The 26,156-nt window shown below is 44.7% G+C and overlaps 1 protein-coding gene across 1 annotated transcript in view; it reads right to left on the bottom strand.

Moving 5' to 3' along the window:
• Positions 1-1,129: 1,129 nt before the first annotated feature.
• The window catches only part of sdc3 (syndecan 3), a 40,379-nt gene continuing 15,352 nt past the window's right edge, over positions 1,130-26,156 (bottom strand). The window contains exons 2-5 of the mRNA XM_061742601.1: positions 12,422-12,515; positions 9,078-9,913; positions 6,807-6,993; positions 1,130-4,047 (exon numbers count right to left, since the gene is read on the bottom strand). Of these exons, the coding sequence (XP_061598585.1) occupies positions 3,881-4,047; positions 6,807-6,993; positions 9,078-9,913; positions 12,422-12,515 (1,284 nt within the window). The 3' untranslated portion in view covers positions 1,130-3,880. The remainder of the gene's footprint in view (positions 4,048-6,806; positions 6,994-9,077; positions 9,914-12,421; positions 12,516-26,156) is intronic.

Here is a 26,156-nt window from a genome sequence, read left to right as displayed (position 1 = left end):
TTTGTTCCACTCCCTCATCAACAAACTGCTCCAGTGGCCTCAGGTTCGAAGGCCGTCTTGTCCAGACTGCATGTATCCACAGATGTCCAACAGAAGGACGACACTTCCAGTAATCCGGTAGTCAATAGTCCAGTGTTTCGTTCTTAGTCATTCTTGGCTATTTCTAACTGGGTCATTATCCTATTGGAGAACCCATGACCCAGTGACCAAGCTTTCTGAACCTGGGCGGGGCATTTTGATCAAGAATATCTTGAGATTTCATTGTAACCTCCACAGACTCAAGACCCCTTGTACCGGACGCAGCAACGCAACTCCAAAACATAACCGAGCCTCCTCCATGTTTCACAGTATTTAAAGTCTTTATTATTGTTTCTGTGGATTTTTACTTCTGTTTGTCTTGTCAGAAGCTTTGTGGGTCATCAATATGCATTTTGACAAATTCCAGTCTGGCTTTTTTTAAATAATTTGCATTCAACAGATTGTCCTCGTTTGTCCACTTTGGCTCAAACGGTGACAGATGGTGCGTCTTGACACTGATACCCTTGACCGAGCGTGACTTGACCTTGGAGTTCAACTTGAATCTCTGTGGAAACTGCTCTGGGATCTTTGCTCACCATTTATGCTATCTGTCTCTTCAATTTGTCATCAACTTTGACCCCTTCGACAGACAAGACAGATACACTTGGCTTTGATAATGAAATAGTTTTAGGTAGATATGATCAACTTCTGGTAAAATGCTACTAAGAAGTACAGAAAAAGCACATAATTTGACCAAACATGTCAATGAGCTCATTTTATCTCCATCTGTTACTTTTTTTAATCTTCCATTTTAAAGCTTAAACCTGTAAATTAAACAATCTCTGGCTTTTTTCAATAACAAACACATTTAGAAATTTATGAATGATGCATGAGAAACTTAGAAAGCACTTTAGAGCCTCTTAACATTAACTTGGTGATGCAGGTGTTATTGTACCTGATCTAAAGATTACTGGCTGCAGATTTATCAAATGTGTTGTAACAGTAATTAAGCCCAGCATGAATCACATGGCGTCTGTTTGAAGCTGAATGTGCCATACATTTACCGTCAAGACCCAGCACAATACAGACACTTGAAAAAACAACGAGAGGACTGGTTTACCCAATCAGGTTTTTTTTATTTGGAACAGAGTGGCAGATTAGTGACAGGGCGGTGGCGTGGAGGATCCGCCTCCTTTCGCTCACTCAGCCAATGACAGAAACTCAGCCTTAAAAAAATGCAAATGTATAAAAACAGGAATGGGAACAGCAAACATAGAGAAGTGTAGCCCCCACCGGGCTTCACGAACTAACACTCGCACATGCACACCCGGACTCACACACGCATACAAATTTACCCTCTTCCTCACACACGCTCGTCTTATTTGGCTACGCAGGCATAGATGGGTACAAACGCACAACTTTGACAGTCACTTTAGAAAAGACAGTACGTGTTAAGATCATTCCTGCCTGTGAGAAAAATGGCGTCTCGTGTGTCCATCTGTCCTGCTGCAGACAGACAGGTAGACAAGCCAGACAGACAGACAGTGAGAAGACACAGTCAGTGTGTGCGATAGCCACTGTGAGGGACAAGGTGTCCCACATTCAGCAGTGAACAGACAAAACACACGCAAACACACATGTACACACTTGGACAGGCTAGTTTAGTGTACACAAGAGTCTGCTGTGAAATACCAAAGTGAAGGACTCATACACACACCCACACACACACACACACCCACACACACAAACACACAGAGGTGGCAGGTTTAGATGAAGTGTAGACACACACACACTCTCACACTGATGAGGTGGGGTGGCAGGCGATTTAACACTCGGGAGCGGAGGAGGTGTGTTACCTGTCTGTGGACGAGCGTGAGAACTGCTGGAGTAGGTAAACACACTCGACCACCAGACGGCCCGGCTCTCCTTCCAAAACACCCCCCCACGCGCAGACAGAAGTACACGCAGGCATCCAACACGCACCCAGATGACTATAGTTCTGACTCCCATGCATGTTTGGTCTACAGTACTGAGTATAAGAGAAGCTACTGACCCAGCCGCACTGGTATTGGTTGTTATTATTACAATCTCTCAGATAGAAGCACAGCCCTCCCCCCCCCCAGAAGATGGTCCCACAAGAGGGGAAAGTTCACCTCATGGATCACTTTTCCCACGTAACCAAAAGCTTTAGCAACAAATGTTATGGTTTTTAACTCAGTTTAGTGCATGTGGGAGCAACGTCCTGCATTTCTTGTTTGTTGTTTTATTTTTAAAGCTCCTCAAGCCTCTCAGAGGCCCTTCCTATCTCCAAACAGAAAGCCAATTGATGGTAGAAGAAGAAACAAGAACGCAAGGCATGCAAATTGGCTGTGACGGGTGTGTGAGGGGGGTGGGGGGGTTATAACAAATGACATGATGACCGACTGGACATGTAGTTGTGCTTTTTTCTCTTTTTTTCTTCTTCTCTCTCTTCCTCTAAACCACCGGGCAACTGAGTGAGAAACTAGTCAGTAACAGTGAAACCAGCCTGATCGCGCTCCAACCATCAAGTTATGGACGTCACGACGACAATGACGAAGATGAGTTTGATATGTGTTCATATGACGTGATGCAACTTGGATTTAAAGTCTGTGTGTCGTGTTGAAATGCACAGAAAGCTTCATGTCTGCAGCTGTGTGTAAGAGTGTGTGCATCCACATGACAAGAGCACAGCTCGTCTACGGTGATGACGGATGTGATGGATTAAAAACTCTTCATGATCATGCAGATGGTTAGTGTCACCAGAAAGGATACGCTGATATTTACATATAAACTTTTTTTTTTAAACTGCTAAATACATATCCTCCCGTTGAAGCATTATTATCATCATTATTATTATTACGGTTTATTATTACTCACCATCCAGCCCAAAAACATTGATATATTATTGATTATTATTACTATCAATAACTAGTCTTTGTACAGCTTAAAGGAGCAGAGGGGCTGCCAGCTCGCTGCGAGCAAACCTCAACGATACGAGTTGGTATTTCCACAGCGGCTCCTCGAAATTGCGAAACACAGCGAGGATTGAGTACCATTTTCTGGTTGGCCAAGCAGAGCGAGAGGTCGGAGCCACCTTCAAGCAGTTCCTAATGCGTGCGAGTATAAACTTGTGTTTATGTGGCCGAATGTTGGTGCGTAAGTGTCTCTTTCAGCACCAGGGACACGGAAGGCACAAAAGAGACCTTTCCTCTCACCTTTGACCCCGGGCTCTGAGCAGCCAACCAGATGCTCGGAGGGGTTTTATTAGGGGTATTGGGGGGTTTGAAAGCTCAACGCTGTGTTTTTTTTTTGTTTTTTTTTGTGCGTCCGTTATCTCGCTCCGCCCCCATCCTCTCCTCTCTTTTCAGCCTTTTCATTTGCTCCGTGAAAGCAGAAGACAGAAGAGGAACTTTTTGTCGTTTGTTGGAAAGCACAGGTTAAAGAGAATGTTTCGTTTTTCTTACAAAATAATCATATCATTACATACAGAACAAGAGAATCTGTAGCATAGTAATAACAACATTTACTTTAAAAACATCTCGTGTGTACGTGTTATTTTTTTCTGAATATATTTCGATTTTTTTCTTTTCTTTTTTTGTCCTCTTTTTTCTGTTTTTATTGAAAAGTAAGTTCCCAGAGAGAAAGGCGCTCTCATCTGTTATGGAGACGAGAGGGGAGAGGGATGAAGAGAGGTGAGCAGATGGGGAGGGGGGCTGAGGGAGGAAGAAAAGAAGGAAGTAGAGAAGGAGGAGATAAGGGCTTATAGAGTATCTTTCTCTCTTCTCTCGCTCTTCCCTGGTTCCTCTCCTTGCGTGCGACGCGTCTCTCTGGTGGACAGATGTTATGCGTAAAACTCCTCTTGCTTGTCTGGTTTCTGGTAGGTGACGGTGGCCTGTTTGGGTTCCTCCAGGGTGTAGCTGCCTTCGTCCTTCTTCTTCATCCTGTACACCAGCAGCATCACCAGGAAGGCGGCGAACAAGGCGCCCACCACGCCTCCCACGATCACCGCTGGAGCGAGACAGAAAAGGGCTGATCAGTAAGTTCATACGTGTTGTGAATTAAGACGCTGAAACACACAAACAAGCACTAAAACCTGCTGTGGGGCCACTGTTGCGTCCTACGACTCTAGATACACACAGCTGTAAATCACTGCTACTCTGAAAGCACAGCAGATCTAACACACTAGCACCGTCACCTTGCTGCTAAGTGGGGACTGATGAGCCTGAATGGGCCGGCGTACATCCGGCATGCCAACAGCGTTGTGCTAAATTGCAGCCCGGCAGCTCTACATAGTAATTTAGCTCAATGCCGGTGTTACTGATCAGCTGCAGATTATTTTTTTTCCTGCCTCTCTTCGCTCACATCAATTATGAACTCGCCTGCGAGAAATTAGTCCGCGGTTATTAAAATGGTCAGAAACTCCCTTATTAAAGTTAATTGGCACCGATAGCAAAGCCGAAACCAACTGTTGCTTTCCAGAGTGATTAAAGACGACCCGGCTGCCGTTCAGTGTGTGTGTGGCGCCTTGACGTTGCTTATCCCATTACTCTTTGGGGGTACTCCAACTACAAAAGTCACTTCAAAGAATTCTTCAGCCCGTTCGGCTTTAAAAAAAATTTATAAATATAATCTTGGGGGGGGAAATAGACCAGTACGTTTGATTTCCATGGAATCATGAAGTTCATGACATTTTGGAGCAACATCAGAAAAAGAAAAAAAGTTTCTGATGTCAACAAGATGTTACAAAATAAAAGACACACACCGGTGTGTAGTAAACGCTGAGGAGAGCGAGTGGCACGCTATGCCGTCCCGACTTGATGCTGGACTCCAGCTGCTCGGCAGTTTGAAGCCTCCTTTGTCATATTTATCATCCCATCACGCCCCCACTGTTTTCAGGTCAGCAGCAGGTCTGGGCTGCAGGCAGGCCCGTGTCTGAACATCCTCACTGATCTAAGTGAGCTCACAACTACAGATGTCAACTTAGATTCGTCAGATCTCAGTACATTTTAATGAGTTTGTTGTTAATTAACGTGGGGTTAACAAAGTAGTTGTAGCTATATTTTCATATTTAACCTTGTCTGTTGTGTCATTTTTCCAGATTTTCTAAATCTTTTAATAATACTAAGTGCTGTTGGTGATTATAATCCTATATTTGCTTTGTATTTTTAGATTATGTCCTCGCCCAGTCCTTACAAAAGAGCGTTCAGGTGGAGATGTTGCGTCAGGGGAATTTCTTTAAAGCATTACGTAACTCTTCCAGGTGTTTGTCTGCACCTGTCTCATAGATGATTCCTGAACCATCAAACCCTGTTTGTGTAATAGCTGACGCCAAAGGAATGTGAACTCATATATACCGTATTTTCTGGACTATAAGCCGCTACTTTTTTCATAGGTTTTCAACCGTGCAGCTTATACAAAAGTGCAGCTATTCTGACTGTCATGTCTATTCAAAACTAAGACAAAATAAATGCAAAGAAGAATACGCTACTTCTTCTTTAGCAGATAGAAGTAGGTAGAAGCAGATTTCAAACAGATAAATAGATAAATAAATACTGGTTATTTTCTCTTGGTTCTGTCCCGTTTTAATCAGCAAAGTTGCTGCCGTTTTAAAAGACACTGTTAGGAAAGGATCTATTTAGGTACAAACATGTACATCATTTACAGTTCAAAATGCTTCTGTACATGTAGTAAATATCTAATCTAACAACATAAATATCTGCGGCTTGCATATCTTTTTTTTAAATAGAGCGGATGCGGCTTATATACAGGTGTTTTTTTTTAGACCTTTATTCATGAATGTATCTGTTGCTGTTCTGTGTTTTTAGTTAAACATTCAAAACAACATGGAGTGAGGGGAAGGGAACGTAGTAGCCCTTTTCACAGCGGTTTTGCAGATAAAAAGGTGTCCTTGGTAAGCCGATGCTCACCTTTGCTTGCTCTCGCTGAGCAAAACAAAAAAGGTGGGCTATCAAAGTGTCGGGGCGTGATTTACAACTGCACCCTGGACTTGCAGAATCAGCCAAGTGACAGCAGCATCTGTGGTTTCACATCCCTCATGAATAGATATCAATTTGAGTGTGTGATGGCTTGGGTTGCTGGCTGGAGGCCCGTCGCCCCCAGTCTTTCACTCTTCGCCCGTACCTCGCACACACAGGACAATCGAGGCAACATCAGTCGGTGTGAAAAGGGTCTTTACATAAACTAGGACTGGACAGCACTGCAAGGCACTGACATGGGATTTGGGTCTACCACACAATCTAGTCTAAAAATCTGTTGCCTCCTGCTCTTTACCGATGACCAGGAAATCAGCGAAAACCACGGCCAGCAGTCCACCAATCAGAATAGCTGAAGGAGAGACAGAGAGCCGGTCAGATTAGGCGAGTTGGCTGCTCCCTCATCCTCTACAACAGCTCTTTGGGATGAGAACGAGCACTTGAAAAGAAATTGGATTTGCGGAGAGGCAGAAGGACGAGGGGAAAGAGAGGAGAAAGGAGGGGTTGGACAACCCAGGAGGAGAATTGCTTGTTCTCAGCGGGTCAAACTGGGCCAAGCAGCACACTCGCCATGTTGATGAAACTGCACAATGTGATTGCAGGGTAATGTAAGATTATCTTAGCAGCCCCTAGAAAGCGGGGAAAGACAACAGGAGGCAACGGGGGGGGGGACAAATTCTCTTGATTGAAATGTTGACAATACAGTGATTTATTAAAACAGAACGGCAGAAGGACGGGGAGCGCCCGGGACGAGAGGATCCAGCATGCTCTCACCTATCAAGACCTCTTTTCTCTCCAGGATGTTCCTCTGCGGCAGCTGTGCAGCAGAGCTCCCAGCGTCCACCGTGTTGCCCACCAGATCGGGATCGGGTGGCGGGCCTCGATCCAGACCGTTGCGGCGATCCTCATGGATCTCAAAATCTCCACTCGGCCCTGCCGCTCCCACCTCGTTGTTGGACTCCTGAGGCAGAGACAGAAATGTAAGACCTACAGGAAGCTTACGTTTTTTAGTTTTTTCTCTCCCTGTAATTCCACCGACTGAAACGCATCCAAACCATCACGGAGAACTTTCCATGGCACATGCTCGCCTTTCAAACAATGACCCTCTGTACGTTCTGACTGGCAGAGCGTTACCGACTGTCCAGCACATATAAACACACTTCATGAATTCTGGAAACTCGACTGTAATGTGGTGGAGCGGGACCGCATGAGCCAGGCTAGACTGCAGCGCCGCTGCAAACAAACAGAGATGCACTAATCAGAGAAACGACTTGGATCTGTAAATAATTAAGATGTCGGTACTAATGAGGCAGTCAGGAAGGCCCGGTTTCAAACCCTCTCACAACATTGACTTTGCCAATAAGGAGTTCTTAAAATCGTCTGTGAACTTAGATTATTCTGAGATTTACTCTTATTTTATTTGTGCTTTCCTTCGTCCTCAAAGCCCGACACGGATGAGTTTACTGCACCATAGAGGATAAGTCACATGTGACCAGGGACAGCACAGTTTGTCTTTTTTAAACACACACACCCACACCCACACACACCTTTAGTGCATCAAACATGTATTAAAACCCCCAGTAGCAGTGTTTTTTTTTTTTTTTTTTTTTTAATTTATTTATTTATTTGATTTTATTTTTTTTGCATTTATGCATGTACTTAGTTTTGTTCATTTCGTTTTTACTTGTACGGGAGGGTGGGGGTAGGAATTGGGGATTAAACTGCCTCTTTTTTGGTACCCTGTTCCACGGTATTCATCTATGTATCAGTTTCTCTCTGTGTAGGTGGTGTATTGTATATTTGTATGCTCAAAGTTTCATAAATAAATCATACAAAAAAAAAAAAAACCCAGACAAGAAAGTACAGCTGTGTCAGGACTTTTTTTTTTCTTATTTCAAAACTATATAAGCTTGTTTTTTGTTACCAAAACAAAGTCATAAACTTAATAACATTAATGATAGAATTCTTTAAATTATCACCACAGTCTGAAAGTATTCAGCGGGAAGAACAGTTGGTTGCATTTTGCAGGATTTAGATCTTTTTAAGTGGAATTTGCTGAAACAGAATAATATTTGAGATCTGTCGCTGCTCTAAAGCCCCTTGAAGGGCCTTATCACTGGTGATCATTTCCTCTCGGGCCCAGCGTGACGTCCTCGTCTGTCAGCGCTGAGCTGAGAGACTGAAGAGCAGTGTCTAAGTGAGGAAAAAGTCCCCATGCAGAAGTTGTACAGAGGGTGGCTTCATGTCCCATGCAGAGTTCTTGTTTTGAATGTTTTTCAACTTTGTGGAAAGCTTTTCACTTGCTGTGTTTGGATAGATTCAGGAAACAATATTACTTAGTTAAATTAAGGGGAAGAAGCAATCAAGATTTGGATTGAACAAGAGCCTCTGATGATGAGCCATTTCCCAGTGATTAGCATGCCTCAGAAACCCAAATATGCTACAAAGATATCATTAAAATATCAGGAAACACATGTCTCCTTTAATCAGTGCACAATATTGACAAACTGGGGAGGTTTCACAATCATTTTTGCTGGGGCTCGTTGGTCTCTCTGCACACATGGTGTGTAACGGTTCTGAAACTGAGAGCAAACACTCCCGGACTGGAGTCAAGCCGCTGCTACCGACGCCGCCGAGCTCTCGTTATATTAGGGGCAGCGAGTGGATGGAAGAGAGCGTGTAAAATGAAGTGCGACGGCCGGGTGCACGAGCCTGCCGCAGACACACAAGCAGGACTGCGTGGGGAGAATGAGAGCCCTTCATCTCTGTGGGTAACTGAGGGGAAGTATGAAATTCCAAGCTTTGCAGTGAAATACGCACTACAACCAAGCCTCTGTTTAGCTGTTTTTTCAAGGCACATATTTGGTGTCGATGTAAACGGCACGTGTGTAAATCAAGGTTGAGAAATGTCTTCGGAGGACGTGCCTATGTGATGATCAGGTGCTGCAAGACTGATCAGACACTTGGAGCTGTTGGAGGATTCATTTGCCGGTCTGGCGAGAGGTGTGACGTTTAGAGACCGTTGCGTTCAAACATTTATTTCACCTGTGTTGTTGCGGGCTGCTGTGGGCGGGTCGTCCTTTCTGTCGGCGCTGCCTGAGAGGCTGTCGTCACGGGCAACCTGGGCCTGAAGGGGACCTTGCTCCTGATGGTGGGGGCGTCTGTCGTGGTGGGGGCGACTGTCGTGGGCTCAGGCGTGGCCTCAGCTACGGTGGACCTGTCTTCTTCTGTGGTGGTCTCCGTGTCAAAAATGGCGTCGGGCAATGTGGGCTCAGGTGACAGGTAGACATCCTCCTCTTCTTCTGTGGTGCTGAGGTCGTCTGAACCGGCCGAGGGCGGTGCGCTCTCCTCAGGACCGGCTGCAGGGTTGGTGGTCGCCACGGGGACGGCAGCAGGGGACCGGGGTGCAGCTGTGGTCTGTCCGGCGGCGGCGATCCGGATTCGTTCCAGCTCTCTTTCTCTTTCAAGCTCCCGCTCTCTCTGCTTCTCCCGCTCTCTCTCCCTCTCCCTCTCGCGTTCTCGCTCCCTCTCCCTCTCTCGTTCCCTCTCCAATTCCCGGACCCGCTCCCGCTCCCTCTCTCTCTCCCTCTCCCTTTCCAACTGTCTCTCTCTTTCCCTCTCCAGCTCCCTCTCTCCTCCTCTCTCCAGCTCCTTCTCTCTCCCTCTCTCCCAGAAGGATCCACTCTCTCCGTCGGCCTCCGTGGGCAGCGGGGTGACGCTGGTGTCCTCGGGGCTGGGGCTGGGGCTGGGGCTGGGGCTGGGCTCGGCTGCAGGTGAGGCCGAGGGGGCGGGGCTGGTGGCCTGGGTGGTGGACAGGAGGAGGGGCTCCTCCGTAGTGAAGGACACGCCCACTGACGTCGGCCTCATTACGATCTCAGGAACTAGAAAAAAAAGGCAGATTGAACAGCTATCAGTTTATGTACATAGATTGCATGTTAACACATTACATTTGTTCCCGATATGCATAACTATTTCAAAATTTCAGCAATTAAAAAAAAAGTATTCCTCTCTTTCCCCTCTATCTCTTTATGTTCCCCTTTTAATTTGCAATTATTATCACAATCTTACACGTTTTTATTGTAGTGCTATTGTTGTTTTGTTTTTGTATATTTGGCCGGGATATTTGTCATTGCCTTGCCCCGTATGGACAGGACTGTTATCTCACAGGCGATGACTGAAACCTTATCAGTATTCTGGGATTTCTGCGCATCCAGCGCCCGCCTGTCCCAGCTCTATGGGGCCTCACTCCCCCATCTCAGAATGTCTTGGACTGCCATACCTAGCCCTGTTCACATGTCTGGCTACAATCTGTGCTTCTAATGTCCTTGCTACTTTATTATCTATTACTACCCAATATATATATATTTTCCCTCTCTGCACATCTATATATTATTTTGTACAGCCATGCAATTGTGGGTGGGTTGGGGTTTAAAAAATGGCATACAGTACTTGATAGGGTTGGTTTTGATATCTGTGTTTTTACCATTTTGTAATTGCCCAAAAATACCAATAAAAAGATATATATAAAAAAAAAAAAAAAAAAACAAAGTAAAGAAAACAAACATTTCTGTGAATGATGTTTCAGAAGTTTAATCTCAAGCCGGGCTGCACGGTCTCAGATTTTCTCGACAACATTTGTCTATTGCCTAGTTACTGTAAAGTGAGCGAAAATAACCGAGTCAAATTCCCTGTCTTGTTTGACCTGACATGGCCAAATAAACATGATTCTGATCTGAGTGTGTGTGATGATACGTGCACATTTTTCCACATATTTGTAAAAAGCATCACATTTCTCCGGCAGTGATGTTCAAGTGCTCTCATGCTTGCAAACACAGATGTGAAATACAAAGTTTTACTAACGTAAATGTTCACTGAGCAAAACCAGAGAACTACTTCAGCTCAACGACAAATGTATTTCACCAAATATTTTAAAGCATATTAACTTTATTATCTGTCACAACAATTGTGAAACTTAAAATAATAAAGTAATAAATTGATTAACAAGCTTTCCACACCGCCTCGTGCCAACATCCTGGGATCTAGCAAATTGAGATTGATGGTTGAAGTTGTGTCGACTGTTTCCTCTAACTCTGTGTGATTGCTCATTTTAAATGTCAGTGAATCCAGTGTTTACTTTGTTAAATCCTTTATAACGTAGGGATTTAAATGATGCCTTGGCACCGAAATCAGTGGAACAATTAAAGCTGCCTGACAGCGACTCCTTATGTTGCCGTCAGGCGGCAGGAACCGAGTGAAAAGTTAAATTAGGATTGTACATTCATGTGAAATAGAACGAGGAGAGCAGAAAGTGGCAGAACAGATGTTTCACCAGCAACTAAAGCAAACTGTCCATTCCTCTGCGACCCAGGTTTAGTGTGCTGCCTTTCATTTTCTGGTTTGCCTTGGAGGTGTTTAGAAAGGGTACCTTTCATACACAAAGTGCATCTTCAAGAGAAGTGGAGATGGGAAGGCCTGAGCGATTCATTTCCTTTTTAAGTTTCATAATATTATTATGGCACCTTTTATCCTGTTATAGCAGTGTGGCTACTTGGGTTGAAAGAGACGCAAATTAAATTTGCAGGCACAAAAGACACGAATACCGTCAGAGGAGCTGGAGAGGATATCGGAGAAATGGACTCGGCTTCTGTTGAGCATATTGGTGCCACGTAAAGCCTTGCTCTGAAGCAGCAGCAGCCAGGAAGACTGTACATCTGTCTGTTAAAAATGAGACCTTTCTTTGCAAACATTCGACTCCGTATCACGGCTTGAGATAAAGCAATTTGCCAGGCTGCTGTTTGAACCGCAGGGGGTGCCTCGGCTACACTCTCCTGCTCTGAATTGTAATTTATTTTGCGCTCGCCACTAACACGGCGCCTGAACGGAGGGCAGCCCTCAATGAGTCATGCTTGATAACGAGAGCCCTGCACAAGCTTCAAGTTCCAGATCAGTAAATCAGCCTGAATTACACCAATGTGATCTCCGTTAAGCAGGTAATGCCTACACATGCACGCGAGGAGCGCACCGAAAAGGCCTGCGCTCACATCAAGTTGCTTGTGTGCGTGTGATTGTCTAATCTACATGGACTGTAATCTGATTAGAGCGAAGAAGATCTTTGGGAAACCGAGCCGGACTTAGCGTTTGTTTGCAAGTGTGCGTCTTAGGTGTTTTCAATAAATCTGCATCTAAACTTGGCTGCTGAGCCAAAGAGGCATTTTCTTACGTTATAACCGTCTCCATCGAGCAAGTCTGGTAAATGAAGCCACTGTAATCCAAAGATAGGTCGTTGGGGAGGTGGGGGGGGGGTTCAGGGTCAGCAGCAGATTGAATCCGAGCAGCTGTCGGGCTTTCTGAGAGTCAGAACCTGGCATACAATGAATAGACACACTTACAGCCGGAGCCGGAGCCCGAGTAGAGGTCCTCATCATCGTAAAAGTCGTCTCTCGTCGACCCTTCGTCATCGAGAGATGGCGACCACGTCTGTCCCTGTTGGAAAGACAGAGGGAGGGAGGTGCACATGACACAGATTAGAAGTATTCATCGTGAATGGCTGAGCTGGTTGTCATTTCTTTCGAAAGAGAGACCACTTTGGCAGATTACATTCACACGCACACAAACACACGCACGCACACACACACACACACATGCACAGCTGTCTGAGAGGACATGCTGGGTGCATAATGCTGGACAGGGTAACATCTGTCAGTCTGTGACTCTGTGGAGGAGCATAGTTAATGAGCTGATCTAAAGCTGGGATGCTGGTGCAGGAACATCAAAGCCTTGAGGAGAGAGGGGGGGGAGTTGGGATTCAGTGTGTCTCTGCTTGTGTGTCAGCTGTAAGTGATGCTCAGACTGCAAAGCACCAAAGCACACAACTCCAATTAACTTCTGAACTTGATTAATTTTTCCATTATAGATTAGTGGAGTAATATTTTGAAAGTTATCTTTTTTTTTTGCGTGTGCATAAAATGTGTGAATAAAATGCAAGAAAAAAAGGAAAGGAAACGCATTCCTTTGTTTATCCAGAAAAGTTTAGAAAGACTTTACTGGTAAACAGATTAACATGTTTTAGCAACAGACAGCAACATGAAACTTTTGTTATTCATTACATTTGGTTATAATAAAAGAGTCAAAATTCACAAGCCTGAGGATTTTGGATTTCTCTTTTTCATACAAGAAAATACCAATAACACAATTATCAGTTCGTCAATAATCTCTCATTTTTCTTCGGAAACTTTAGTGTACTGAAATCATGCTTGTTTTTTGACATTTTAAGTCTAAATATGTAAATTAAGTCATATTTAACTGAATACACATGGATGCAAAAGCTAAATGCCATAAAATCACGTTAAAGTATATTTTTATATAGAACACTAAACCAAAATCCCACAATGGAAAGAAAAGACAAGTAAGATTATGTGAATTAAAGAAGATGGAACGAGATCATCTCAGGCATATTTCCTTGTTGAAGAGGTAATCAATCAGTTAATCAGCAGACTAATTTGACATGATGGAACTCCTCAGCCACAAGTTGCAGAGCTTTGTTGGGGAACGATTAAGATCCGACGGTGGTGTCAGGTGAAAAGTTACACAATCATCATGATTTTGACAGCTAATCCTGTCGGGGCTCAAGAAGGTCTGCAACATGTTTTATGGTAATCTGTCCAAAAGGTGCTGAAATATTTCACAGATGGTTGACAGAAACAATCACAGCAAAAACGTACACCTCCACTCAGATAAAACCTGTGTGTGTGTGTGTGTGTGTGTGTGTGTGTGTGTGTGTGTGTGTGTGTGTGTGTGTGTGTGTGTGTGTGTGTGTGTGTGTGTGTGGGGGGGGGGGGTCTCTCTGAAGTAAATGACCCCGGCTTTGAGGCTAACCCTCCTCCCGTTTCATTCATGTCTCTCCCTCTCTCATGACCTCAATCCCAGATCCCTGTGATATTTAACACACCCTTCAGTAGTCAGAGGCTTTTTTTCCCCCTTTCCATCAAACGGTTTCATCTAATGCTCCAATCAAGAGCGTGCACGATATCACAACATGTGGTGGAGGGCAAACATAAATCTACACTATGCATTAAAATTGTGCTCTTCTCTACTGAAACTACACACTTACAACTGAAAAATATTGTGCAAAAACTGAAAATATGCTGTAGTTTCTGTATACGTTCTGCATATGTTCTGTTGCTGCTTTGTTTGTATTTTGAGTATTGACTCGAACCTTCAGCGTTTCACATTGAAATATTCCAGTTTTCATTTTTTGATACAGAAAACGTGATTAATGTCCTTCGGAGGGTTGATCCGATATGAAAGGGGAGAATGAGCCGAGCGTTGCTGCTGCTGATGTAACATGAGGACGGACGCGAGGTACTTCTCACCTCAAACGTTTTCAGAAACCTGTCGAAGAGCTATTTTTACTTCCATATCGATTTGGTTTGAAATCAGAGAGCAGGCAGCTTCTGCATCAAAGCATCATCCAGTCAGTGATGGAGGGGGCAGATGTCAGTCATCTACAGCATCTAGTGGCATGACCATCAGATGCCCAATATGAGCAGTTCTGTTGGTCTATTTAAACTCGTTTCTTTGGTTTTAACCTTGAAGGATTCTGATATCAAGCGCTGCTTGCCTGTGTTTAAAAAAAAAAAAAGTTTTATTTCAGATTCTTTGAATTTTACCAACCAACACCAACAACGTTGAACTTTTCTCTGGTCAGGAAGAAAGATGTCTCCCTCCTCGGTTTTTAGTCTTCATCTGACTGAAATATTTACCACCTTTTAAAGTGTGAGCTTTTGAGCTGGTAACTGCATCTGAAAGTTAAGTTGATGAGAGCAAGAAGACGGAATAAAAGAACAACCATTAAGTCTAAACGATGAGTTGACATGCTTTTTGGTGAAAAGAGGATATATAGAGTCTCACAAATTGCCCTTTTTATTTCCCCTATGGTCATTCACTCAGGTACCATCTTCTGCACATCCTAAGCTCAAATCTAGCACATTGTTTTAATGCCGGAAGGAAGGAAGAAAAAAAAAAAAAAAAGGCACAACAAAACAATGGGGCTGATTTGTGCTGCAGTTATTGGAAACGAGCCGGTCCACGGCTGTAAATTTGACCAAAGCAAACTTATCTCCTCAGCAATCTTAAGCCCATCCTGAGGCCCAGTGGAGCTCTTTTCTCTAGTCTGTGTGACACTAATTGTACACACACGGAAGCAGAAGCTCCTCCCCGGCTCCAGACACAGGAAACCCGATGCCCTTAAAAGCTAATAAAAGCATAATGGAATCTAGAAACCCGAGAATGTCGGTCCATCGCAGCGCAGCGCGAGGTAGAGCTGAAACGCTATATGTACCTCCTAAAAATGAAATTGACTTGAAGTTGTTTGCAGGCCGGACGGAAGGAGGGAGGGGGATCTGGGGTACGCAACGTTTACGGCTGAGAGTGTGTTGGACAGAAGAAGTGCGTGTGAAGGCCTGGTGATGTCCAATCCTGAAAGTGCGGAAAAATACTGAAAAGACATCTCAGTGTGAGGATGGTGCAAAAGTGTGTGTGTGTGTGTGTGTGTGTGTCTGTGTGTGTGTGTGTGTGTGTGTGTGTGTGTGTTCTGTACTCCACGGTTTTACAATGAAGGCAGTTGCTATGGGCAACCTTTGCCTTTCACAGAAATTCCCGTCTCCCTGTGAGAAGCTACCAGCCTCACTCAGATGAGCACACACACTCTCACACACTTATAAAAGTACGACGTAAATAAAGGTGTTATGTAACGTCAAAAAAACAACCCAAGAAACAACCTACAACAGTCTGCCTCTGAACCCCCCCCCCCCTCGCCCCCAGACACTCTGTGGATCCCTGTCCTCGCCCCATTTTCCTTTCATCTTAAACTCCCAGTTCTTATCTCAAGGCTAGCCCACTAAATTCAGCATGACTTCAAAAAAAAAACAAAAAAAAAACACACATGCATGCTTGAATAAACACACCCCACCCCCAAAGCGGCTGCAGAGCTCACCCCAGGGGCCCCATTTACGAGTCCCCCAATACACACCACAACCTCCAGGACTCGCTGTAGCTCCACGTCGACCGTGCGTCTGCACTGTGTGTTTAAATGTGCATCGGCTATGTTTATCCAAACATTTAATCCTGATTTATAGTCACAGTCCGTGCCTCGCCATATTTAATTTATGAGTCGACATTATACGTGTGAAATCACAGTATGGTGGGCAGTAGTGCGTCACTGTTGGTAATTACACTGCGTGTGTATCCGCACGGGTGTAATCACAGGTCCCGTCTGTGGTGCGTGTACTTACATGCAGACCCGAGCGCTCCTCAGACTCATCTGCGTGGGTGTCTCTTACGTGGATTTGGGGGAGTCCAGTGCCAGTGAGGCCGGCTCTTCATCTTGCCCATTTCTGGACATGGAAACGACTCGGTTTTCAGACTGCGCCACATAGCCAAACCAACCTCAATGAGCTCCCAACCACCGCACGCACAACCCGGGGCCAAAAGCATCTGTATGTTGCCCTCGATTTCTCCTCACCGCTGCATTTTGTTCCCATTTGTTATAAAGGGATACTGTAAGACAGGCCGTATTCAGCTGGAGCTGCGGGATAAATGCAATCCTGGTTTTTGGCAACATATGAAGCAGTGCCACTGTAAGACATGCGGTGCCAGTTGGAGTCAGTTTAAAACAATCTGGGATCCTGGAATATATAATTATGTATAATTTTGTGGAAGGAGAAGGAGAAAAACATAAAATTGAGGGAAACAGAAATGCAGAGAGAGAATCGGGCTGTCTGTGCGCTTGTGTGTGTTTGCACGTCCTCTTGAGGGATGTTGCAACGTTTTCAGTGACTCAGGTGGAAACTTGATCCTCAGCTGACATCAGGCTATGCACTATAAATTTGATCCTATACCTTTCTCTCCCGTGTCAGCTCATTTTTTTTACAGCTACAGATCCTGGATTTTATATCTCGGCTGACAATCGTGGAACTCCACAGACATTATTTCCCAGCAGTTAATCCGTTCTGCACTCTAATTTAGGTTTGGAGTGAAAACAATGCAAGATTGTGCACCTGTGAGAGTCTTATAATAAAGCAGCACAGCTACCTGCATCCATTTAGGTGAAAGAAATAGCAAGGTGTGTGTGTGTGTGTGTGTGTTTCTGCTGCAGAAAACCATGGGTGAGGGTGAGGCTCACGTAGTGCTAAGATGCAGGAAGTCATAACAATAATCGGCAAAAGCTCTTTTATACACTGACACACGAACACACTCAAAATCCTCACGCTGCTGTAATTGATAGATGTTTGAGATGCAAAGATTTTTTTTGTCTTTTGGAGCCGTTTTTTCCATCTGGTCTGGCTCAGTTCAGGTTAGAGATTGCCTTCAGGCTAGCAGTGCAGATAGATAGAGGGTTTCATTATGATTGACTTCAAATGCATTCCTCAGTAACACGAGATGCTGGCTGCAGCACAATGCCTTGCACACACACCAACAGTTTTAAGCCCCTCACCCGGCTCATACAATTATGCCTTGCTTTGGAGATATAATCATCAATTGTGCTTTTTATATGGTGAGATTTCATCAGAAGAAGTGTTCTTGAGTGCTGCGGCATCTCTGAGCTATCAAACTGTGAAGAATAATTTGAATACTCCCTCTTCTTTCCCACACCATCTGTGAATCCCTAATTCCTTTATCGGTCCCTACATTTACTGCCGTCGCAGCACTGAGGGGATACAGGGGACACTTCCTGCCGGTGAGGTCCATTTTTCATGTCAAAGACAAGCCCCCACTATAACATGTCACTTAATGATATGCGTTATAAACTCGCCGTTTCTGACCCGAGAAAGCTTAGTTTCACTAAACTGCTCGTCACATACCAGCGCTTTCTCAACACTCTCGGCCTCACGCAGTAAATCACAGAGTTGTCCTTCTTCTATTTTATTTTGAGAGACTGAGGGTTCATTTTATAAATGGGTCTCTCATCATCATCAAAAGAGGGAGTTAGAAGATACACGAGTAAAGGAAATAATGCAATCATCCTGTGCTGGGCCTGAACTGAAGGTCTTTCTGCTCCTCAAAAACGTCCTCATAATCCTCATCCAGGACATCACTAATCAACCCCAGCAAATCCATTTTTAGTATGGATATCTGCAATTCGTTAGGACTTTAAATACTTGTTAATGACCGATGAAATTTAAACGTTTGTAGAAATTCAAAATGAGAAAAGCAGGGAAAATAATTAATTAAATAAGCTCAATGTTTGCTTTACCCACGGGGAAACTCATCTTTACACAGCGTGGAGTCGTGGCGCCTTGCGGTTCCTCGTGTAATCATATACAATAATCACTGCACAATCCAGTCATTTCACGTTAATATCATCCCTCTGACACAAGTAGTGGTGCAGTGATGCATCTGTATGCGTGTGTGTGTTAACTCGTCATTCAGGCTGCAATATCTGCTATATTTGTTCCAAAGCATTACATCTGTATTACTGCAGCAGTTCGTATTCTAAGGTTTCCTTTACGTTTCCTTTTAACCAGCCACTTTCACAGAGATCAAGTCTGGTATAAAAATAATAATAAGTCAGAGTTGAGACCCCGATGAGCTTAAAGTGAGGTAAAGTAATAGTTATGGCCCAGTTTGAGACCTGCCAGCAGTTTAATTCGCGGTAAGTGGAGAGCCTTCGCTCTGTGGAGCAGCCGCTGATTCAAAGCCGTCTTTGAGGCTGCTCGGTACAGCAGTCTGACCCACGCTGATAAGAGGTTTGAGCTGTGCCGTTTGCAGACAGAGGGCCGTCTCTCTGAACCCGAAAAGGGTCAGACTGCCACAAGCCTGCAGCGTTATTTACTGTTTGTGCCGTTCCACGTCCATCCTTACTTTCCCCCGAGTGGATCCCCGACTCCACTCTGGTGACCTCTAATCTCCCGCCACCGCTTTGCTTTTCTGCCTCATCTCACTCACCACCCTCCTCCTCTTCTACCATCTGGGCAGGCGGCCAAGCTGGACACTAGGACAATTATAGCCAGACAAGATGTGTGACAGATAGAGGGCAAGCCATGTGTGTGTGTGCAGGTCACCAGGTGATGGCCTGGTTAAGACACCTGCCACCTTGAGCAGAGATTAGCACGGGAAGCCTCTGCACAGTCACACTGCTCAAGCACTCGGTGACACCTCCTAGCGCTCATGCACAAAGGCGGTCGAATGTCGAGACAGTATCTTGTAGCACTGACGTCAGGTGAGCGCCTGTGAACCTTAAAAACAGCCAACATCTGCACACTATAGCCGCAGGGATCAAAAGAGCTCCCCCCCAATCTCCTGAAGTGATTTATAACCCTCACATGTGCACCTTCATTCACAGGCCTTTTAGAAGCCTTGTGTTAATATAAAAGTCATAAGTCCAACATGAAAATGGAAACAAAGGAGGAGAAAAGAGTTAACTGGAGGATTATGGGAGGCGACGGTGACAGGTGTCCAGCCAGACCCCGAACAGCAAGCACTGCTGCAGGTACGGCAAACAACAGGATCAGGTCCCCGCTAGGAAAGGGCGATATTTTACCGCTCACGATATACCGTCAAAAAAATTCCTCACGATAAGAATTTGTCATCTCGCGGTAAAAACGATAAATTCCCGTTGATGACGTTTTTGTGTAAAGCTGATTTACGGTTCTGCGTTAAATCCACGCACAACGTACGTGAAGGAAGGAAGGAAGGAAGGAAGGAAGGAAGGAAGGAAGGAAGGAAGGAAGGAAGGAAGGAAGGAAGGAAGGAAGGAAGGAAGGAAGGAAGGAAGGAAGGAAGGAAGGAAGGAAGGAAGGAAGGAAGGAAGGAGAGAGCAGGAGGAAGGAAGGAACGAAGGGAAAAAAGAAGGAAGGAAGGAAGGAAGGAAGGAAGGAAGGAAGGAAGGAAGGAAGGAAGGAAGGAAGGAAGGAAGGAAGGAAGGAAGGAAATGAGCCTGAAAGAAAGAAAGAAAGAAAGAAAGAAAGAAAGAAAGAAAGAAAGAAAGAAAGAAAGAAAGAAAGAAAGAAAGAAAGAAAGAAAGAAAGAAAGAAAGAAAGAAAGAAAGAAAGAAAGAAAGAAAGAAAGAAGGATAAATTCCCGTTGATGATGTTTTTGTGTAACAAACATGGTGGATCTGAGAGCGAGATAGATTTATAGTTGAAAAGGTGAAGTTGAATTGGTATTTTTTCTATCGTCATTTTTATCGTTATCGGGATAAATGCCAGAAATTATCGTGATACATTTTTTAGTCCATACCGCCCATCCCTAGTCCCTGCAAGTCCAAGACACAAATGTTAAAGTCTTGACGTGCATGAGACAGGTTTCTCCGACACATTACCAATATCTTTCAAAACAAACTTCGGCCCATAATATTTCTTTAGTCCACGCATTGTTATACAATTATTATAACTGATCAAAATGTGATTAGCTATGATTAGCTGTCAGGTATGTTCCCTTTAATTGGATTAACAGTTTAGGGATCAAGTACTGAAATTTTTATTTCCACTGAAAAACAAACAAACTTGATCTCCGTCTCTGGGAGAAAGTGTCTTTGTGTCGTTTTCAAGAAATGAAAAATAACGCCACGCTGCCATTTAAGCGCCAGCGGTGAGTCTGGCGTCTGCTCTGCCGCTCACCTGACAACAGCGGGGCCAGGCCCCGAGTGGGTTTTTAAGATCCAGGTCAGGACCAGAATACCACTCAGAGCCTCTTCCAAACAACAACAACACTCCAAGTGTTCAAAAAGACGCTGGAGGGGATCAGTTTATCCTTTCAGAGACGCCGTGAACCCGAGTCGCTCTCAGATCCAGGTAAAGGACTCTATAAGTCCTATGTTCACATCATGTTTGATGTCTTCCTGACTTTAAGAAGTCTCCTCTAAATTCAACTTATTAGGCCCCATCTATCTATCTATCCATTATTTTTAAAGAACAAGTTCCTGCTCTTTCTTTACTTTGCATGTGCAATGTGCATGTATTATTATCTTCCATGCATTCATAGGCCTGCACGTCCTCTAACTAAGGGAGATAAGCTATGCTGTTTCAGGTACGCCTCTAAGGGGGGGGTCTGGTATGGTGTGTGTAACGGTGTGTAACGGTCGTGTATTTTGCTTCACTTGGCCGGTATATAAGGTTACTTCAGTATTCAAAGCATCAGCACCTGGAGGTGCACCTGAGGCACATTCTTACTGCACTCAATACCGAAAGAAATTTATGGCCATAAGAGCTCCTGTACGCCAACTTTTCCCATCACCCCCCCACCCCATCACCCCTCCTTCTTTTTAACCCTGAACGTACGGAAAAATAGATGGCTGTGTGATGAATGTGTGCGCTCAACGCTTCTGAACAGAGCCTGGGTTTTTTTTTTTAAAGCTATAAGCAGCAACGGGCCCTCGCACCCTTGTGCACGTTCAGGCTGCAGTGGAAGCTTGTATGACTTACATGTGGATTCTTCAGGCCTGGACATTTAGCGGATGAAACATGAAACCACCCACGACTCTCTATACCAAACCATTCAAAAGTTATGGCAGAAAGTAGGAACTATCAAATATGGACCAATCAGAGGGGGGGGGCACGCTTTGTGGCGTCTATCGCCACAAAAAACGGTTGACTGAGAAAAGTAATGCGCGTCGTCGCAAGATCGAGACGCACATTTTGATGTATAACACCTGGGTGCACGTTACGGTTCCGGGGGGGGGGGGGGGGGGTGGGGGGGGGGGCCGGTGGGGTTGGACACATTCACAACCGTGTGGAACACACCTCAACATTGGATTTCTGAAGCTACAGTCAAGGGTTCATATGAAGGAAGGAAGGAAAGTAGGGATCCAGAATGAACTAAAGTGACCCAAGTCTAGAAACATGTCAAAAACTTTGATTTGAGTCTTGATATCATTGTACTTTCTGCATGTAACGTATGTCATACCCACTGCACTACTGCATATATACTGCACATGTTCCCCAGTAATAAACAATCTGCACCAGTTATAGTCTTCTGTACATAAACATTCATGCACACACATATCCTGTACTTGCACATCTACATATATCCGTTATGCACTTCTGGTTAATCCATTTCTATTCTGTTGCTTTTGTACCTTTGACATGTGCGAGTTTAATTTAATCGTGTTAGTGTTTTATCACTTTCTTAATGTATGCACGGCAAAGACAGTTGGCTGACAAAATGAGTCAGTCAACTATCAAGTTAACATTAGGGGGGATGTGTAACTTACACCAGCTAGAGTTTAAAACCGTTACCAAAGGTCATGTGGGGGCTGATGCAGCGAGCTCCTTTGGCTGGAGACTGTACATGTGTGTTTTTCTAGAAGTCAAAAACGGCTCTGATTCTCAGGAGAAGGGGCTGGAAACACAACCAGAAGCCAAATGTGAATACAATAAGAAAGATATTTGTTCATTATTTGAGCTCATCGGCAGCAGTCCCCACATGCAGCCGTATTATTCACTTCCGTGCACAGTCCTCATACGTGCGTTTCTTGTTTTGGGTTCAGCATCTGTGTCGAATATCCTTTGCAAAATAATCCACCATTTGTGAGGTTTTATTTTCCACCACTGAATCAAGTAAAAATGATTAAATTCCCAAACTTAAGACTATAATTTGTTTTGAAGAGACTCTTCACGGCGGCAGTGGGAGGTCGTGAGCAGGCGTCACACTTCGTTCCCACCGAGCTAGTTTACGCTCATTAGAGGCTTTAAAAAAGGTAGGAGGTGGTTCTGGGGGTAGTTGAAAACTGTGTGTTGGATAAATAAAAGTTTCTAAAATTCATAGCCATCAATCTCCGATTGTCTGAACCTCCTACTCATCTCAGAGGATGCTTGAAGCCAAGGCCCCGTACGCGGCTCCGAGGAGGAAGGTGCAAACATTTGCCAAAAACATTTCTGTTTGTCCAACTTTTTCACGCAGAAGTTTGTACTCACAGGAACTACAACGCTCTGTAGTTCACGGTGAATGTGAACTATTGAGCACAAACCATAAACACGCTCGTGCAGGACGGCAGCCAGGAAATGAGCGACGCTCCAGTCTCCTCTATTTTTAGTCCATTCTGGTGATTGGATTCTTGATAACGCTGCGGCGGCTGATCCAAGTCTCGGATATATTGGCCGTATTCATTCCCCGTTGACAACCTGTGGGAGGATGGCGTTTCATTGGCTCTAGAATATTATTCTAGCTCGCTCGGGCTCTAAATGCGTCTCATTACAGCTCTGAGCTGCGGCTGAAAAGCATCTGAACACTAATATCATCTCCCTCCGCCGGGCTGAGACGAGGAAGGCATGATCCAAGTATTGAGTTACAGCGTGGTTTGTTAAATATGGACTATTTTTTAAGTGTATAATTTGGTCAAAGAGCTGCAGGAACAGAAAGGACAGACAGTGAAGGACGTAACGAACCTGGATGTCTCTACAGCAAACTGACTCAGTATTTATCTCACGTACAGCATTTGTCTCTGAGCTGTACTTAATGCGTGTCACACTTCAGTGAAATACTTTAAGTGTCGGCCTGACAAGCAATCCTCACTAAGTGGATCTTTTATAGATTTGATCACAGAGCTTGTCAAAAGTAAAAATGTTTTCACATTAATTTCCCCCGTCAGGATTTTTCCCATAAATCTAGCTAATCTATATATAAATATTGGCCTTTTTAAGTATATTGTTCTTTATCTAGTAGCTTGCATTGTTAATGAGTCCGTTTTACTCCTGCAGAGAGTTCAGATGTAATATCTGAGTAGGAAACGTGCGAGTCAAGAGTTACGGGACTTTATCTCACTGATATCAGCTTGGCTTTTCGCCTACGCAGCAAAAACCGGAGCAACTACCAGCGAAGACGAACCGACGAAGAAAGAAAGAGACGCTTGCAAAACTAACAGTGTCTATAATTTCAGCAAATGTTTCCACTTTATCATCTTCTCATCTGTTAAGATTACACGTGTAGGGAGGTGAATTTCCAAACTCAGGAGAGGTTGAGCAAGGATAAAGGACGGCATTTCTTTGCTCTACAGGCAGAGAGTTATTGCTATTCTCCTTTTACAGATATATTATTGTTCTCCTGTATTAGTGAACATTCTTAAGCTTTTTTTTTTTAACTTGAATTGTTTCAGTGTGCCTGTTTTCAGGGGAAACCAGGCTGACTGCACTCTGAGTGCTTGTCTCCTTTTGAAATGATAACATTACACAGAAAAAGTGTCTGCAACACCAGACAGAAACTGTATCCGGTTCCCAGCCAGTCTATGTCGCAATACCACTTCAGACCACACGGGGCACTGCTGGACTGACACTACCGTGCCAATGAGCGGGGATGGTCCGGCATGTCCTTTAATACCGCTTTGTGCCGCCAGAGAGGGAACTTTGCTGTGCATCTTGCTTGGGGATGACACACGAGCCTTTCATGTGATGTGCAGCACCCACGTGGTAAAAGTGGTGTTGCATAGAGTGGATAACACAAAAGATCAAAAACATACGGTATATAAGAAGTGGAACGACTCCCATGTTGTCGCCAACCGGTTTGTGAAGTCTCGATGTTCCTGGAACAGGGTGGACCTTTGCTAACAATACTGTCAGCCTCGCACATGTGTGTAAAATCTAATCAAAAACCTTCAAAGTGACCACCATCAAACAGATCTGGAGTAAGTTCAGCAAATGACTTGTGGGGAAAAATGTACACAAGGTTCAGGAGAGAAACGGAGGCTCTCTGAAAAGAAGAGTCTGCTGAAGCCAGAGAGTCTTTGAGCTGCCCCTGGTTGCCATTAGCGATGCTACGATTTAAAGGGATTTATCGTTCTTTCAGTTGTGACTTTTTTGCCCATTTTTCAAACCCATGTGAAGGAGGAAGAGCAGCCACGGGAAGGTGAATGATGAAGAGCACTGGCGCCGTGTGGAAAGCTACCTGATTTAATTCTTTATCATAAACAGCTTGTGTTTGCTCGGCTGCTCTGTAAACAGATGCACCAGTTGCTCCTCTGTTGTATCTTTGATGAAGTCATTCTTGAACGGGTGCTCATGTCTAAGCTTTAAAACGAGCATGCAAAGCAACCAGGATGGAGATATTCGGAGAGAGGGAAAAAAACAACAACTTCAGTCTATAAAAGGGCTATTGTGCGTCTCTGAACACGATCAGCTGACCAGGGTTGAAAGAGCTGGATTGCCCTCCGAGACGCGACGTGTTTGACCTGTGACATCCGAGCCAGAAACTAGAAAGTGACACTCATTCAGTGGAAATCCTGTGACTGCATAGTGACACATCAGCTGGTCTGATGCCGTGTGATGAGCTGGAGCTGTGAGAAAACGTCTCTAACGCTCCGATCCGCTCGGGGAGCGCTGCGATGGGAGGAGGGGTGATAAACCCTGAAACACACAAACGTATATCTATGTAGGGCCCAGCTGTTACAGTAATCAGACGGTCCAGTGGGATTAAAGAGCACGTCTCTAGACCGAAACACACACACACACACACACACACACACACACACACACACACACACACACACACACACACACACACACACACACACACACACACACACACACACACACACACACACACACACACACACACACACACTCTCAAGGCCTCTCCGCGAGGAATCCTTTTCTATTATATATGACCTTATGAAACATGCATCTCTGTGTTAGAATGTGAGTGTGTCACCGTCCTGCTGCCAAAAATGCCTCAACGTCCTGTTACAGCTCCCACACTGCACAACACACTGCAGTGCATTTATTGTGTTTGGGAGGGTGTGCTGCTGGGAGTTTTGCCGCTCGGGAGCGGCCGGAGGAGCGTTTGCAGCGAATGCCGCTGGTTAACTGGTGGGTCAATGCCTGCGCTTTTGTGGCTTCCTCTATGAAGTGCTAGGGGAGAGAAGGAGTGAGGATGAATGTGAATTTATGTGTGTGTGTGTGTGTTTGTGTGTGTGTGCGCGCTTGAGTGTGATTATAGCCCCGCTCAATAGGCCTATTTCTGCCAGGCCAGTGGGAGGGCGTGGTGCCTGTGGCTGGAACTTTTCTCGTGTTTCTAAGGAACTTTTCAAAAGGGCTCAGAAATGTTGCTGTGTGTGAGAAAGAGAGCGCCTCGAGGACCATGATGCCTTTGTGTGGTTGCGTGTGTGTGTGTGTGTGTGTGTGTGTGTGAGGGGGC

Source organism: Cololabis saira, chromosome 15 (genome assembly GCF_033807715.1).
Source record: "Cololabis saira isolate AMF1-May2022 chromosome 15, fColSai1.1, whole genome shotgun sequence".
In the NCBI taxonomy this organism is placed as follows: domain Eukaryota; kingdom Metazoa; phylum Chordata; class Actinopteri; order Beloniformes; family Belonidae; genus Cololabis; species Cololabis saira.
The sequence above is the reverse complement of the archived record's forward strand: the minus strand, read 5'-3'. Positions and strand labels throughout refer to the sequence as shown.